The 15,612-nt window shown below is 40.5% G+C and overlaps 1 protein-coding gene across 6 annotated transcripts in view; it reads right to left on the bottom strand.

Annotated features, from left to right (window-relative positions):
- LOC107657998 (type II inositol 3,4-bisphosphate 4-phosphatase-like) overlaps positions 1 to 15,612 on the bottom strand; it is a 175,434-nt gene that overhangs the window by 19,255 nt on the left and 140,567 nt on the right. For all 6 annotated transcript variants that reach the window (XM_016446372.1, XM_016446371.1, XM_016446370.1 and 3 more), the window contains 3 exons: positions 12,725 to 12,863; positions 7,801 to 7,991; positions 7,475 to 7,598 (listed from right to left, as the gene is read on the bottom strand). In XM_016446372.1, coding sequence (XP_016301858.1) covers positions 7,475 to 7,598; positions 7,801 to 7,991; positions 12,725 to 12,863 — 454 coding nt within the window. The remainder of the gene's footprint in view (positions 1 to 7,474; positions 7,599 to 7,800; positions 7,992 to 12,724; positions 12,864 to 15,612) is intronic.

The raw sequence follows: 15,612 nt of genomic DNA, 5'->3' as shown, positions 1-15,612 counted from the left end.
CCCACGGAGCGGTAGCGGTCGACTGTGGCATAATAAAAGCTCTGCTGCTTTCGAGCCGTGTGTCGCGCTCGTTCAGTGGCCTCGTTTCGCTTCGACGGCTTTCAGCCTCGCCCTGCTTCATTCTACTACGTTAATAAATCATTAGCTCATCCATGAACATGATTTCTGCCTGAGTCCCGTCGGATTGCATCGGCTGTGGGGATGAAGACTACAACTCCCATGATTCCACACTCAGTCACGCCGTCATCAAACTACGTCTTTGTCTCTTTGTTTATTTTGAATACTCGCCCTCTAGCGGCGCAAATGACATATTGTGCCTTTAACGCGTTAACTTAATTAATTAGTTATGAAAGAAATAACGCGATTAAAATATTTTAACGCAGTTAACGCACTGGCCCCGCCCCCGCCCCCACACCTGTACATCATCTTACATTTCATACAGTTGACTGCTGACAAATAATGCAGGGCAACAACTCCATAAATGCAGTTATGCCGTAAAATTCAAGATATTGGTGCAAAAAATGCCCCTGTATGAGTTTTTGTCTAATATTTATACCATGGGATAACTGATATCACACGAGCAGGGAGAGCAATTTTACACGAGTGCTGATTTTGTCCAGAATATAACGAGTGCAAATGTGATTTTATACAACAGTTCAGTAAAAAATAAGTTGATATTGTGTTATATTTTAAACACAATATTATGTGTTTTTGCTCAATTTTGCAGAGAACATATTACCTTTAAAGCCATAGCAGAACTGTTGTGCGTCTCCGAGCAACACAGCAGTGATTCTGAATGAATCCGCGTTTTGAACGAATTGTGTGAACCAATGATTCAATAGCCTATTCATAAAGAGAGCCATTTACTTAATTCCTGAATGAATCAGCCGTTTGAACGAATCGAATGAATTAATGACTCATAAAGACATTTACAGCCACCTGCTGGCAGATTTAGTTTCTTATGTGGAGTATCATTTAATAAAAAACAACAATAATAATAATAAAAAAATAATAAAAACATTAAAAGGATAGTTCACCCAAAAATTGTTTAATTCTGTCATCATTTACTCACCCTCAAGTCCTTTCTAACCTTTCTTTTGTGGAACATAAAAGAAGGTATTCTGAAGACTGTTTGTCACAAAGCTGTTTTGCTTTGCAGTGACTTTCATCAAATTATCTTCTTTTATGTTCCTTAGTTTATGTTTGGCCGTTGTAGCCTAAACGTTTATGTGTAATAAATTTTATGCTGAATCAAATAAAAATTTCTTTCTACAGATACACTTTGCAATGTCTACTTGATACTTTCTCATTTACACAATAATGGCTTTAATTTATCTGGGTAATGCCACAGTCAAATTTGACACATCATGTAATTAATTACATTAAAAATTTTAATTGACTGACAGCCCTACTATTAACATATTTGCTGACATATCGCTCGAGAATTACTGATTTAAAAATAATTAAACTTTATTTGGAGTACTACTTGTGCACAATGCACATTTCTTAATATTAAGACTAAAATGTGTTTTAATATCACTATTAATAAGGATTGTATGATCACTATATAATATCAGTCTTTAAATGCAAGATATTTAAAGTGTACCTGAAGTATACTTGCAATAGTTGCATTTTAGCACAATCAAATATACTACAGTATATCTTTAGTTGGACTTCAGCAATACTTCCGCACAATTAAAGTGCACAAAATTAGTTGTTCCAGTTTAGCAGACTTCAAGTATACCAGTTTAGTATACCAAAAGTACAATTGTAGGGTATTTTTTATTAAGCACAAAACTATGTATATGTATTTGTAGTATACTTGGCACAAAACAAATGCGTTTGAAATACAGGGTATTATTTTTACTCTATATCGTTTTACAGTGTAGTTCATTATATTAACATTAGGGCTATGTTTGCCAAGCAATGTAGAAACTTGGCATTTCATATGAAATGTGCAGTCATATGTGCACGTTTCTCTTGAATAGTTGATTGTATTTCACTGTTTCAGACCACAAGAGATGGTCAATACATGGTGGAAGGAGTAACGTCTCGCACATCACATCGAGAATCTCGTATTAATTCAGTCACATGTGACTTTGACCGATGACCTGCCGGAAGCTATATCAGCTCCTGACTACGTCACGGTCTGTCTCTTTGTCATTGTCGCGGAGAGATCTCGTTGAGTGTGCACAGCTTTTGGGTTGGTGTTCACTCCCCGCTATAGCTGTGTCTCAAGAGAGCAAAGACGGCGCATTTGCGTTGAATTATTGGATTCATCATTGGATATTGTATTATATTGGATCCACTGGTTATCCAGTGTCCTTAAAAGCGGTGTTGCAGTCGCTGTGGTAAGTACTGTTAGAACTTATTGGTTTACCAGGGTTCTGTGTTCACCGTGTGTGCATACCTGTGCATTCAGACTACTGTTGCGATCACTGGTAAACCAGTGCGTCGGTTATTGCGTGCGGTTACTCTGGCAACCACGTAACGCGTTATTATTGCAGTACTGTATTATCGCTGTTATTAACCCATTGGTTGACCAGGGTTATTTTTCCTAAAGGCATAGGCACTATGGCTGCCTCATGTTCTACATGTTCAGGTCCTATGGACCTTATGGATGCACATATTCACTGCCCTGCCTGTCTGGGCATCGACCATCTTAAGGAGGCTTTAACTGAACCTTGCCCAGAATGTAGTCAAATGCCATTGGAAATTAGGCAACAGAGACTGGCAAAGTTTGAACCGTGAAGTGAAGATTTCTTAATACCAGTCAAGACTAGGACTCAGACAGGTGGCAAGCGCTCAGCTAGCAAAACTGAGGGGCCTACAAAAAAGAAACAAACTCTGACTGCAGCACTATCTCACCAGGTAGTTGAATTAGCTAATGCTGTGCAGGTCATTCAGGCTTTGTTGGCTAGGTAATTTCTGTCTGCGACTCAAATGAGGATGTGAGAGCATGTTAATAACGCACAGTCTTGAGTGGCTTATTGTTTTTATAAAACAGTTTGAACAGTTCTATACAGGTCCACTGAAGACAGGAAGACAGGGTGGCATATATCGTGCTCTGCCCCTTTTTAAATAGCCAATAGCATTTTGTTTATATCACAGCCCACCACTGCGGCAGTTCGCGAGACAATGCGAAACCAGACTTTTCACTGGTTACGGATGAGCAGGACTTATACATACCCTTGGAGGAGACTTCTTATGCACTCTCTCAGTCTCAACACTCCCATAGCGATGAGGGCTCAAGTCTGCAGGGTGCTGGTTCTTCGGTGGCATTTTCATTGCAGGACACAATCAAGATGGCCCTTGCTAAATTAAATCTGGACCCACCCCCTCCGGCGTTGGGACCTTCAAACCTCTTGCGTCGGTCGGTTGCTCGGCCAGACGATTTCCTGATACCTAGCTGCCCTGACTTTACTGAGGTTGTTTTTTCAGCTTTTCGCTCTGCTCCTTCTTCCAGACCGGATCGAGCGGCGCGCACATTGGCTGCGATTGCTGATGCCCAGGATAAAGGTCTTGGTAACATGCTCTCGGTAGAGCCGTGTATTTCTTCATTGATTGTGTCCCCAGATGAGGCCCTTAAGCAGGAGCTACGCTGCCCTAACCTGGAGTGCAGGCATACTGATGATTTGCTGGTTCGTGTTTATAACACTGTATCAGAATTGACTCGTATTGGGAATTCTATGGCGCATTTGCTGTTGGAACTTCATTCGACCATGTCATCAACAACACAGGATAATACTCCATCAGAACTGCGTGAGGCTTCTCTACAGGCTTTGGGATCCATGGCTTTCTCTAGTGGGAAAGCTCTTGGACTTATCACACAAGCAAGATGGCAGGTGTGGCTGGCTCAGTCCAGGCTCCCTGAGGTATGTCGCAACAACCTCCGCCAATTGCCATTAGTGCCTGGTCAAATCTTCGGTCCAGCTGCTCAGGAGGCCCTTGAGCGCAGGGTAAGGGCAGCTGAGTCTCGTTCCCAGCATATTGGGCATAGCGTGAGCTACCCTGCACTAGCTGCATAATGGCTACCTGCTCGTCATTCAACTTTGCAGCAGCATAGACAGTTCTCGCCCGTTCTTGGTTCAGGCCATCAACTCGCCCTGCACCTCCTCACCGGCGTGCCCCCAAAGATAATGGAAATGTTCCCCGGCGTCGCTAGGGCTTCAGAGTCTGTGACAGGACAGTTTTCGGCCTCTCAGTTACATCCTTGGAGGGCAATTACAGACAACAAGTGGCTTCTCGATACACTTGAGAAAGGATATTGTCTTCAGTTCCGTCACAGACCCCTAGTGAGCACCCAGGTTTATCCGACAGTTGTCCAGGATCCGCATCAGGTCTTGGCCCTTTCAATGGAGATCCAAAACTTGTTGGAGAAGGGTGCAATAGAACCAGTAGACCCCCATGTCCAACCCGGGGGGTTGCACTCAAAATATTTTCTTGTTCGGAAGAAGGATGGAAGTTTCAGGCCCATCCTGGATCTCAGGCGCTTAAACAAGAGCCTCAAGTGTCTTCCTTTCCGCATGTTGCGGATTGTAGATGTTCGACATGCAATCGATCCCGGAATGTGGTTCACTTCAGTGGACCTGAAGGATGCGTATTTTCACATCCCCATCGCTCCACATCACAGAAGGTTCCTTCGGTTCACTTTTCAAGGCAAAACTTATCAGTTCAGGTGTCTTTCCATTCAGCTTGTCTCTTTCTCCCAGGGTGTTCACACGCGTCATTCAGGTGGCGCTGGAGCCACTGCAACAAGAAGGCATGCTGATTCTTCAATACCTGGACGATTGGCTGTTGTGTGCCAGATCATACCAACAGGCTGTCAACAACACACAGCGTCTGTTGTTTCATGTAGCCACCTTGGGTCTAAAGGTGAACTTTCAGAAGAGCTGCCTAATCCCAAGCCAGTCAGTGTGTTTTCTGGGAATGCAGTTGGATTCCAGGGCAATGAGAGCTACCCTCACTGTTGGCAGAAGGCAGGTATTGCGGGGAACTGTAGTAAAGTTCCAGGTTCATTACAAGCTGCCCTTCATCAGCTTCCTACGACTGGCAGGCCTTCTCACAGCAGCATCATCAGTCATCCAACTGGGCTTTTTACATCTTCGCCCATTTCAATGTTGGTTAATAGCCAGACATTTGTCACCAGTTCGCAATCGACCCACACTGGTTCGGGTCACAACCTATTGTGCTGCCTCCCTGAGAATTTGGAGAAGGGACAAGTTTCATCAGAGGGGAGTTCCAATTGGGCTGCCCCCAGCATGCAAAGAGGTGGTAATCACAGATGCCTCCCTCAGTGGGTGGGGAGGACTGTGGCAACACCAAGGTGTACGGGGCAGTTGGTACCCACAGTTAAGGGCCTCTCACATCAATCTTCTGGAACTATGGGCAGTGTTTCTAACTTTGAGACATTTCAGGCAAGAACTGTCGGAGAGACACATTCTGGTAAGGACGGACAATACCACAGTGGTATTTTTAATCAACCACCAGCGGGGCACAAGGTCCTTACCCTGTCTCCAGTTAACGAGAAGGCTCCTGTGTTGGACGTACAAGCACTTCCCTTCAGTCAGAGCAACTCACATTCCCGGTTGCTGCAACAGTGTGGCGGACTCACTTTCCCATTCGGGACCAAGACCAGGGGAATGGTGCCTACACAAGGAGGTTGTTCAGTCAATTTGGAAGAATTACAGGACAGCAGTCGTAGACCTTTTTGCCAGAAAGTCGACAACACATTGTCCGCTATGGTTTTCGGCGCAGGAGGAAGAGGGCTCATTGGGTAGGATGCTCTGGCCCACTAATGGCCAGATCTGCTCCTCTATGCCTTTCCTCCAATTCCTCTTCTTTGGTCTGTCCTGAGGCGGGCGCAGGAGAGGCATCACAGACTCCTTCTAGTGGCTCCTTGTTGGCCAGCAATGCCTTGGTTCAGCCTTCTATTGACTCTGACAACTGGCCCACCTCAGCCGCTGCCAGTTCAGAAGGATCTGCTTTCACAAATGGAAGGAGCATTGTGGCATCCTTTCCCGGACAGGCTGAAATTGTACATCTGGCCCCTGGGGTTGAGAGGATGCTATCCCAGTGTTCAGCGGGAGTGAGTAATACGGTCATGAGTGCTAGGGCTCCTTCAATGCGCCGCACTTATGCAAGTAAGTGGAAGCAGTTTGTCTCTTGATGCGCAGACCGGGCTCTCAGTCCAATTGATTGCCCGATCAGTGTGGTGTTGGACTTCCTGCAGTATTTGTTGGATGCTGGACGCTCTCCAGCTACACTTAAAGTGTTTGTGGCTGCCCTGTCAGCCCACCGGGATCCTGTGGATCAGGTATCAATCGGTGCGAATAGACTAGTGGCGGCTTTTCTTAAAGGGGCTGTACGTCTGAAGCCGCCAGTACGGGCAGTATGTACCCAGTGGGATTTATGGGTGGTATTGGACAGGTTGTGTTTAGCACCCTATGAGCCTGTTGAGCAAGCAGACATAAGGAGCCTCTCTATGAAGACAGCGTTTCTGTTGGCCATAACGTCAGCCAGAAGAGTCAGCGAGTTGCATGCATTGTCGGTGAGTTCGCAGTGTCTCAGGTGGGGACCAGGGGACAGTCAAGTTACACTCTGGACGAATCCAGCCTTTCAGCCCAAGGTATTGTCACCTCAGTTCACAAATCAACCTATTCAGCTGGCAGCGTTCATGCAGGAGGGAAGGGGCTCGCGGGCAGCCCTATGTCCAGTCCGTATGTTGAAGCAGTATGTATTGAGGACTGCCTCATAGCGTGTCACGGAGCAGCTTTTTGTCTGTTTTGGACCCGGCAAGAAAGGTGCACCTTTGTCGAAACAAAGGCTCGCTCACTGGGTGGCGGACTCTATTGTTGAAGCATATCGTGCAACAGGCCGTGTATTGCCTGCAACTGTTAAATGTCATTCCACTCAGGCAGTGGCCACTTCTTATGCAGCATTACGTGGTGTGCCTCTTTCGGAGATATGTGTGGCAGCTACATGGGCATCACCTTGCACATTCACAAGGTTTTATCGACTTAACGTGGCCCCTTCTCCCTTGATTAGTTCTGCCATACTTACAGAAGATGCTTGAGCTTATATCCTCATGACTTGGCTGTATTCGTCTTCCATGTATTGACCGTCTCTAGCGGTCTGAAACAGTGAAATAGAATGCTGGTTACTGGAGTAACCATGGTTCTATGAATGGTGGAAGACCGCCAGAGTCTCTGGTGATTGAGAATGACTATGAGAACGACCATGATGTAGTCAGGAGCTGATATAGCTTCCAGCAGGTCATCGGTCAAAGTCACGTGTGACTGATTAATACGAGATTCTCGATGTGATGTGCGAGACACGACTCCTTCCACCATGTATTGACCGTCTCTGGTGGTCTTCCACCATCCATAGAACCACGGTTACTCCAATAACCAGCGTTTTACTGCATTTAGCAGGTTATTTTAGTGTGATTGCGTATCTGATGGAGGATACTCACTGTAAGTACTCAGCAGGCTCTCAAACTGGGCCACCAGCCCGACGGCATGCAGCTGTCTGAGAAAGCCCTTATCCTCCAAACCTGCGTATAATCGCATGACAAATCCACACGCCAGCGCAGCCAGCTGCAGATACACAACACACATATCTTCACAAATGCCTTGTCACAATAAATGTGAAGCATAAACAAACAACTTGATGAATTATATCAATGCTGAGAGATTGATTTAAACAGTTTGGAATAGTTTTTCATCAAAGTGAAAACACATTTTTTCAAAACACACTTCACTAAACTGAAGGCCAGATAGTTTGTGTCTGGTCACTCACTGCTTGGCTGAAGACAGCATCCCGTCTCTGCTGCAGCTGCAGGCCCTGGGCCGTGCTGCACACCGCCTCCTGGAGCAGGACGAAGCTCACTGAGCGCCTCGCTCTCTCCGCTACTTCTGCCACACACTCCTTCAATGACTGAACCAGGACGCCAAGCTGATCCCACCAAACCGCAGCTGTCACGGGAGGATCTGGGGGAAAATATGACAATTGTGATGCGGCTTTCCAGTAATGTGTTTTCCAGACCATTCTGAGTGACCTGGTTTCTACTAGTACACAGATGGTCAGTATTAATGAGAATGAAACTGGATATTTGAGATTGCGAAATAGCTATTAAGCTATTGATTTGATTTGCTTGTGGTTTGTTTAAAGCACTTGTCTTGAAAAGGAGGTTGCTAACAAGCATTTAAATGAGAGGTTGTTGGTGATATTAAACATAATCATGCCAAACAGGTGAACTCATTTACTTTAACAGCCTAATTGTGTTTATTCACACACTTACAAACTATTCTAACTCAAATTTTCAGGGAAAGTTTGTAAATGAAGTCTGAAAGCATTGTTGAAGCTTAATGGGTAGTGATGTTAAAGTCATGTGATCGTGGTTTAGTTTGTTTTAAGCCGACTGTATTTAGGGTTCAAAGTTTATAAAAGTTGTGAACAAAACGTGTAAATATCATAAACTTGTTGGCCACAGTGCATATTTCCTGCAATAACTCAAAAACCAAAGGAAAAGTCCTGTTGGATATTGGAAGCAGGGTGATGCAACTTTCAGGATTAGCCTATAAAAATACATCATCACTGCAGTGCTCTATTGGCTAGAGAAACAGCATGTTTTGACAGGAAAGGTCACTAATTTAAGTGTTTAAATTTGAAATAATATGCACTTATAAATCGTTCACAATAAGAGCAGGAATTTGCATTAAGTATATAGGGTCCATTTGGATGGTAAAATCAGACCAAAATTATGCAAAACTGACCACTATTGGACCAAATCATGGAAAATGAACAGTTTTGGTTATGACAGCATTGTAAAATAATTGAACCTGAATTAAGTCATTGAATTAAGTCATTGAACCTGAATTAAATGTAGTAGTAATTTCTTTATTCTTTGTGCACTTTTGTTCATGTTTTTTGAAGACGACAGCATTATACAACTGGTCCATGTTGACATTTATCTAATCTGACTCGCTTGACAGATGAAGAAAAAAATCCATGTGAAGTATTTCCATTTTCTTTTAATGACAGTTAATAAGCCTGTTTATTTATGCATGCATGACTACATTGCAACTAGCACTGTGTGATTTACCCTGCTGGGTAAGGGAAAGGATTTAATGGAATAAAGAAGTTATAAAAGTGTTATAATCTACAATTAATAAAGTTTTATAATCTACTATTACAATAATGGCACAGTTAGTTTATGAGTGCTGTATGCAGGAATTAAAAACTATACATCTCTTTCCAACATGTATAAAGCAGCCCACCCGCTGGTAAGATTACAATGCAATTAAAGTGCTCTGAGAAGACAGCGGATCAAGCTTTAGAATAAACTGTGTTTGATGCTTGAGGCATGCACGGGTCTGTTTGTTATCTAAATGACAGACTAAGACAACTACAACTCTTATCAAAAGTCCCAAAAACCGGGAGACAGAATTAGATCAAAGTTAGCAGATATGATCTTTGGGGCACTAGAGACTAAGTCTTGGCTTCCTTGTCTAAACATGGTCTGGAATATATATGAACATCCATGTTTTTGCTCCATCGATGAAAATAGCTCAAAATAAAACCTCAGAGTGTCCAAGAAATACACAGTAGTGGTGTCTCATTAATTAATCAGTGTTTTTGAACAGGTTTCTTGAAAAAAACAACGATTCAATGACTCACTCGTAAAGACAGTCACATGCTTTGTTTTTGAATGAATTAATATTTTTAAACAAACTGGTTGAACAAATGATTCAATGACTCGTTCGTAAAGACAGTCACATGCTTGCTCTTGAACAAATCAACATTTTGAAAAAGTTGGATTAAAAAACGATTCAATGACTCATTCATAAACACAGTCACATGCTTTGCTACTGAATGAATGAATCGTTTTTGAAAGAATTGGTTGAATAAACGATTCAATGACTCACTCATAAAGATAGTCACTTGCTTCGTTCCTCAACATTTTTAAATGAATCGATTGAATGAACAATTCAATTTCCCCTTTTAAAGACAGTCACTTAATTTGCTGCTGAATGAGTTAATGTTTGTGAATGAATCGGTTGAACAAATGATACAATGACTCACTCATAACAGCAGCCACTTGTCTCTTCCTAACATCCTCATTCCTGATCAGTGCTTTTGAACGAATCACTTGAATGACAATTTCAATGAGTCACTCTTAAAGACAGCCACTTCATTCCAGAAAACATTTCTGTTAAACAAATTGGTTGAAAAATGATACAGTAACTCACTCATAAAGACAGTCACCTGCTTCATTTCTGACCGAATCAAAGTTTTTGGATGAATCAATTAAACGAATGATTCAATGACCAACTCAAACAAATAATTCAGTAACTCTCTCATAAAAACAGTCACTTAATTTGTTGCTGAATGAGGTAATGTTTGTGAACAAACCAGTTGAACAAATAATTCAATAATTCACTCATAAATGCTGCCACTTCATTCCTAAATTAATGAGAGTGTTTAAACTAACCAGTTGAATTAATAATTTAATGATTTATTTGTAATATTTTCTATGACATTTTTTTTTAGTTTTCACCTTTTTACCACATCACTAATCACAGAAAATATAATTTACATTATTTATTTATATAAATGTACATTATATGTATAATTTTAATAATCACTGTAAAAACATGTTAACGTTCAGGCACCTTCCATTTTCCTCATAAAAATCAATTCTAAATGTCAAACACAGCTGCCCTGTTGAAATTTCACATGCCCTAGCTTGATATTCTTGCAATTTGTCATTCAGCTCTGTGATTTGCAATAAATAATTTGTTTTAGAAAAAAAGGGCATGAGAAAAGAACTTCAATCTTTAATCTACGAACTAGATCTGCCTTACTCCTTTCATGTGCATCTGTTTTGCAACAAGCCCTGCGTTTGAATTTGTTTTGCATTAGTCATCAGATTTTTGGCAGTATTATCCTTGCTTTGCATTGAGTGGCTTTTTCAATGACCCCATTTCACAAGAACATTCATTGAAAGAGTCACGTTCAATAGTTTGGTTCCCTCCCAGGGTGTATCCACACCCATGATCGGAATAGCTGTCTTTATTAAATTCATTACTTTTTATGTGCATGACACGAGACATCAACCTAAAAACCGGTCCGACATCATTTCATCAAGCCTTTGAATGACAGCTGATTTCATGTGTTATGTGAAGTATTTGCACAGACACAATAACGTTTTATACAATACATTGCATATAATGTTGACATTGTCACACAAAATGTAAATACTGCTGACAATGATCGTGCAAAGATGCAATCTTGTGTAAGGAGAAAATATTAGCACACATTTGCATTCTTGTTAACAAACGATTCAGTACTTTTGCTACATTTAAACTATGAAACTGCTGCAATAAAAATATATTATGAAAAACACACACCACATTTCTGGAATCAATCATAAATAATTAATGACCAATTGCTTTAACATGACACGAAGGCTTAGCCTGTTTGCTTTGAATTCCAACTTTTATGCAAAATGTGAATTTGGAGAACTGTCAGAAATGAAGTGTAATATGAGCTCAGCATAAAAAAAGCATAATTGCCCTTCAGTAAATTCTTTATATTGTAAATTGCAACAGGCAGAACCGCAACATGTAGTTTCAGATAATGTCCAAGTGGTGGCAGCATTGGCTGCATTAAAAACTCTCAGGTTTTGCACTCTTGCACTGCTTGTCATCGGCTGCACAGTTTTTTTTCACTTTAATAGCACTGAGTGTCAGAAGTTTCCTTTAACTATTCCTGTCTGACAGAAGATCTGTGGATGGTGCTAATATTCATCTCTCAACTGATAGATCTGACAAGTGCTAAAAAATAAATGTTGTGGGTTGTTATTAAAGCATGAAAAAAAAAGTACAACCAGTGAAAAATTCTCACAGAAAACGTCTCGAGTGAAGTGGAAAATCCGCCATTAGAAGCTTTTCTAGGATGCGTGAAGTTGGCAACTCATGTGAAATATTATTATTAAAATTATGAAGAAAAAATGACAATATCTTCACATTTTTGTCCACTATTCTCTACTTTAACCTTTATGTATAATGCATTATACAGGTATTCAAAATGTATGTTGTAATGCACTATATATATTCATAAATAAAAGTAAAATGCATTATTACATTTTTAGATTCCTTGCTTCATCTGAAACAGATTCTAAAATGCATGTGTTTTAATGCATTTTATTTTTTTTTAAGGTGTAGCAATGAATATATAAGCATTAAAATGCATTATAACTCTGGTTACCATTATCAATGGAATCAAACAATGCATTGTAAGGTGCATTACAAGGCATAATTAATGCATTAAAATACTTTTAATAATCCATTGTATATAAAGGCTTCAAATAAAGTGTTACCCAAAATTCAAATGCAATTTCAAATCCTCATAATGGGGAGCGTTAAGTGTAACAAAAATATTTCATTTTCGTAATTAATCCAGGGCAACGACATAATTAATTCAGTCAAAAGCATGACAATGAAATGATACTGACACTTGTTTTTCCATTTTTCATAGTCTATGCCTCACCATAAAAGGAAATGAATTCACCTTTAGGCAGTTAATTGATCATTCAAGCAGCCGTTTGGCATATTTGATGTATTATTTTAGCATTTAAGTATTTGCTGGTTCATTGCAGCTGCGGTCTTGAGTTGTAATTGATAATTTGAGCGTTCGTATTCAGTGTAGTTTGTCGTACCGGGACTGTGTGAGGTGATGACGTCTGCCAGCGGGTGGCTGGGCGCTGATTCCTGGTTGTTGTTGTCTTGCTCCTGTAGTTTATCCACCAGGGCGATGACACAGTTCAAACTCTTCGCCACACTGGCCCAGACCCTGTCCTAGAAGAGCCAAAGCAAATGTTAACGTACCGACACTTACAGCACAGAGACCTGACACGTAAACATTTTGAGTTTATTTTCTAACCAGACCAGTGTGATCAGCAAATATTTACATTTTATAACATTGGTTTTGATTTTGTGTTGCACATATACCTAACATACTCATATGTATTTTATATATGTTTCATCCACATGGAAAATGTTACAGAGAAACATATGAATAGAAATACAGTACAAACTCAAACACACACATGTATGTACTGTAAACATGTTAATATTTAACAGATTAGCTTCGAAAGATCGTTTGATTTATTTTAGGGTTCATTTAGATGTCGTTTCTCAAGCTGTGCTCGACTCCTTTCCAGAAGTTTCTTCAACAACCAAAAGATGACATGTTTCCGTCCGCCTGTTTTTGGTTTCTTATTACAGAAACTTCCTATCTTAAAACTTAAATTAAGATCTAGACAAATTCAACAGAACTTGTATATAGTTCCTAATTGAAATTCGGCATGGTTACTAAGTCAGGATGTTTCTGTAATACGGCTCCTGATCTCATTAAAACCACTGCAGAAGCTGCACACACACACACACACACACACACACACACACGCAAGCGTACCGCAGACCACAACCGCTCCAACTATCACATACAGTTCAACTTCAGCTCTGGTTTAATAGGGCTGATGTTGTTGGTTAACATTTTTTACTCAGAAATATTATATAGAGCACCAAAAGATATGACGGTCTCCCCATGCATTACATTTAAAGCTTAAGGAGGAGGAAAACAAACGTGCACGTTTGAGACTTTAATAGTAAAATATCTTCGAAAGAGAGTGTATTTGCTCTTTCTATTTTATTGTACCTTTTTATGGAGAGAGAGAGACAATAATATGACTTCTCATAATATTTAATTAAGCACTTACTGGTTACTCCTATGACATTTATGCAAATTGATTAAATCAGCACTTCTATTGGCTGACAGAGTAAAAAAACAACATGAACATAAAACATTCTGACAGGAAAAACGATCAGGCAAACGTCAGGCATGGCTTCTCCTTCCCTCCTGTGAGCGGCGCTCAAGGGCACGCAAGTTATTTTGCCATTGATTAGAGATGCTTGTCTTATCTTGGCCTCTAATCCTCTCCTGTTAGCCACGGTTATCACACACACACACACACACACACACACACACACACACACACACACTCTTGAAGGCAATTACAGGAGGCAGACACCACAGCTTCACATCCACGTTTCACAGCACCATTGACTAAACAAACACAACACACTCTTAGTATGTGACTTGAGTTTGTAGTCACCCTTCAGTTTGTGTGGTAAAGCTTTCTACTATCAGATGCTACAGTAATAGCGGTTGCCGTGTGTGCTGATATCACTGGCTCGGTTGCTAACCTGATCCCTGTCTGGCCTCTGGCCCTGTGGAATGACTGAACCTCTCAAGATCCTATCAAATATATCCGAGCTCGAGCGCTGTCAGACTCTCTGAAGTGCTGCAGACACAAGCAGCAAATGTGCAGAGTAGCTATGGAAGCCCGTCTCCGCCACTGAATAAAAAATAAAGATAATTGGGACTACTTTTTCTCACAATTCAGATTTTTTCTTGCAATTGCAAGCTTATATCTCGCCATTTTGACTTTATAACAGGCAATTGCACGGTTATGTCTCACAATTCTGTGAAAAGTCAGAGACAAAAAGTCTGAATTGCAAGACAAACATGCAATTGTGAAAAAAAATGAGAAAAGTGAGTATCTCACAATTTTGACCTTATTTCTCGCAATTTTGTTTATACCCTGTAATTCTGACTTTGTAAGAAGCAACTGTTTATAGCTCACAATTCTGAAAAAAAGAAGTCAGAAATGCAAGATATAAACTTGCAACTGTGAGAAAAAAGTCTGAATTGTGAGCAATTAAGTCAGAATTGCAAGATATAAACATCTTGCAATTCTGACCTTGTAACTCGCAATTGCAAGCTTATATCTCACAATTCTGAGGAAAGTAGTCAGAATGGCAAGAAATAAACACACAATAGCAGAGAAAAAAGTCCAAATTGTGAGATAAAAAGTCACAATTACTTTTCTTTTTTTTATTCAGTGGCACAAATGGGATTCCATAGCAGAAGAAACTGAAAAACTAAAGCACATAAATATGTAAATGTATTTGTAGTATATACACATCATGAAATTTTATAGGGCTGCCCTCAACTAAGAATTTTTCTAGTTGACTAGTAGTCGTTCATTTGAAGCATTAGTCGACTAATAGCACGTTTATTAATAAACCATTTAAATCATTATAATGTGCCTTTAATTGCCTAAGCGCTCAAGCACACGCATAAAGCTTGCCACAGCGCACCGGCAGAAGTAATGATTATGAATGTGTCAGGGAAAAACAGTAAGGAGACTGTATTAACATTTTAATATTTTGATAAACTAGTGCTTTCTTTGTTTCGATTTAAGAGATGAAGTCGGAGACACTGACTCGTCAGTAGAGGACGCACCTGTATGCATCTTTCATAAGAATTACATAATCTGAGAATTTGTTTTCCATTTGAAAGTAGACAGTTCACTCTCTATAAATATATTTTTAATGTCTGTAAGGCAAAGATATACATGGAGTTTCGCGCTCAAGTTCACAGAGACCGAGACGGCAGAAAGCGCATAATGTTTGCTTTCATTATATTACAAAAGCGCGGTGTTGTGAGTGCACACAAATAAACGTAGAGTCTTTACAGATT

The sequence above is a fragment of the Sinocyclocheilus anshuiensis genome, unplaced genomic scaffold (genome assembly GCF_001515605.1).
Source record: "Sinocyclocheilus anshuiensis isolate Anshui unplaced genomic scaffold, SAMN03320099.WGS_v1.1 scaffold471, whole genome shotgun sequence".
Classification (NCBI taxonomy): Eukaryota; Metazoa; Chordata; class Actinopteri; order Cypriniformes; family Cyprinidae; genus Sinocyclocheilus; species Sinocyclocheilus anshuiensis.
The sequence above is the reverse complement of the archived record's forward strand: the minus strand, read 5'-3'. Positions and strand labels throughout refer to the sequence as shown.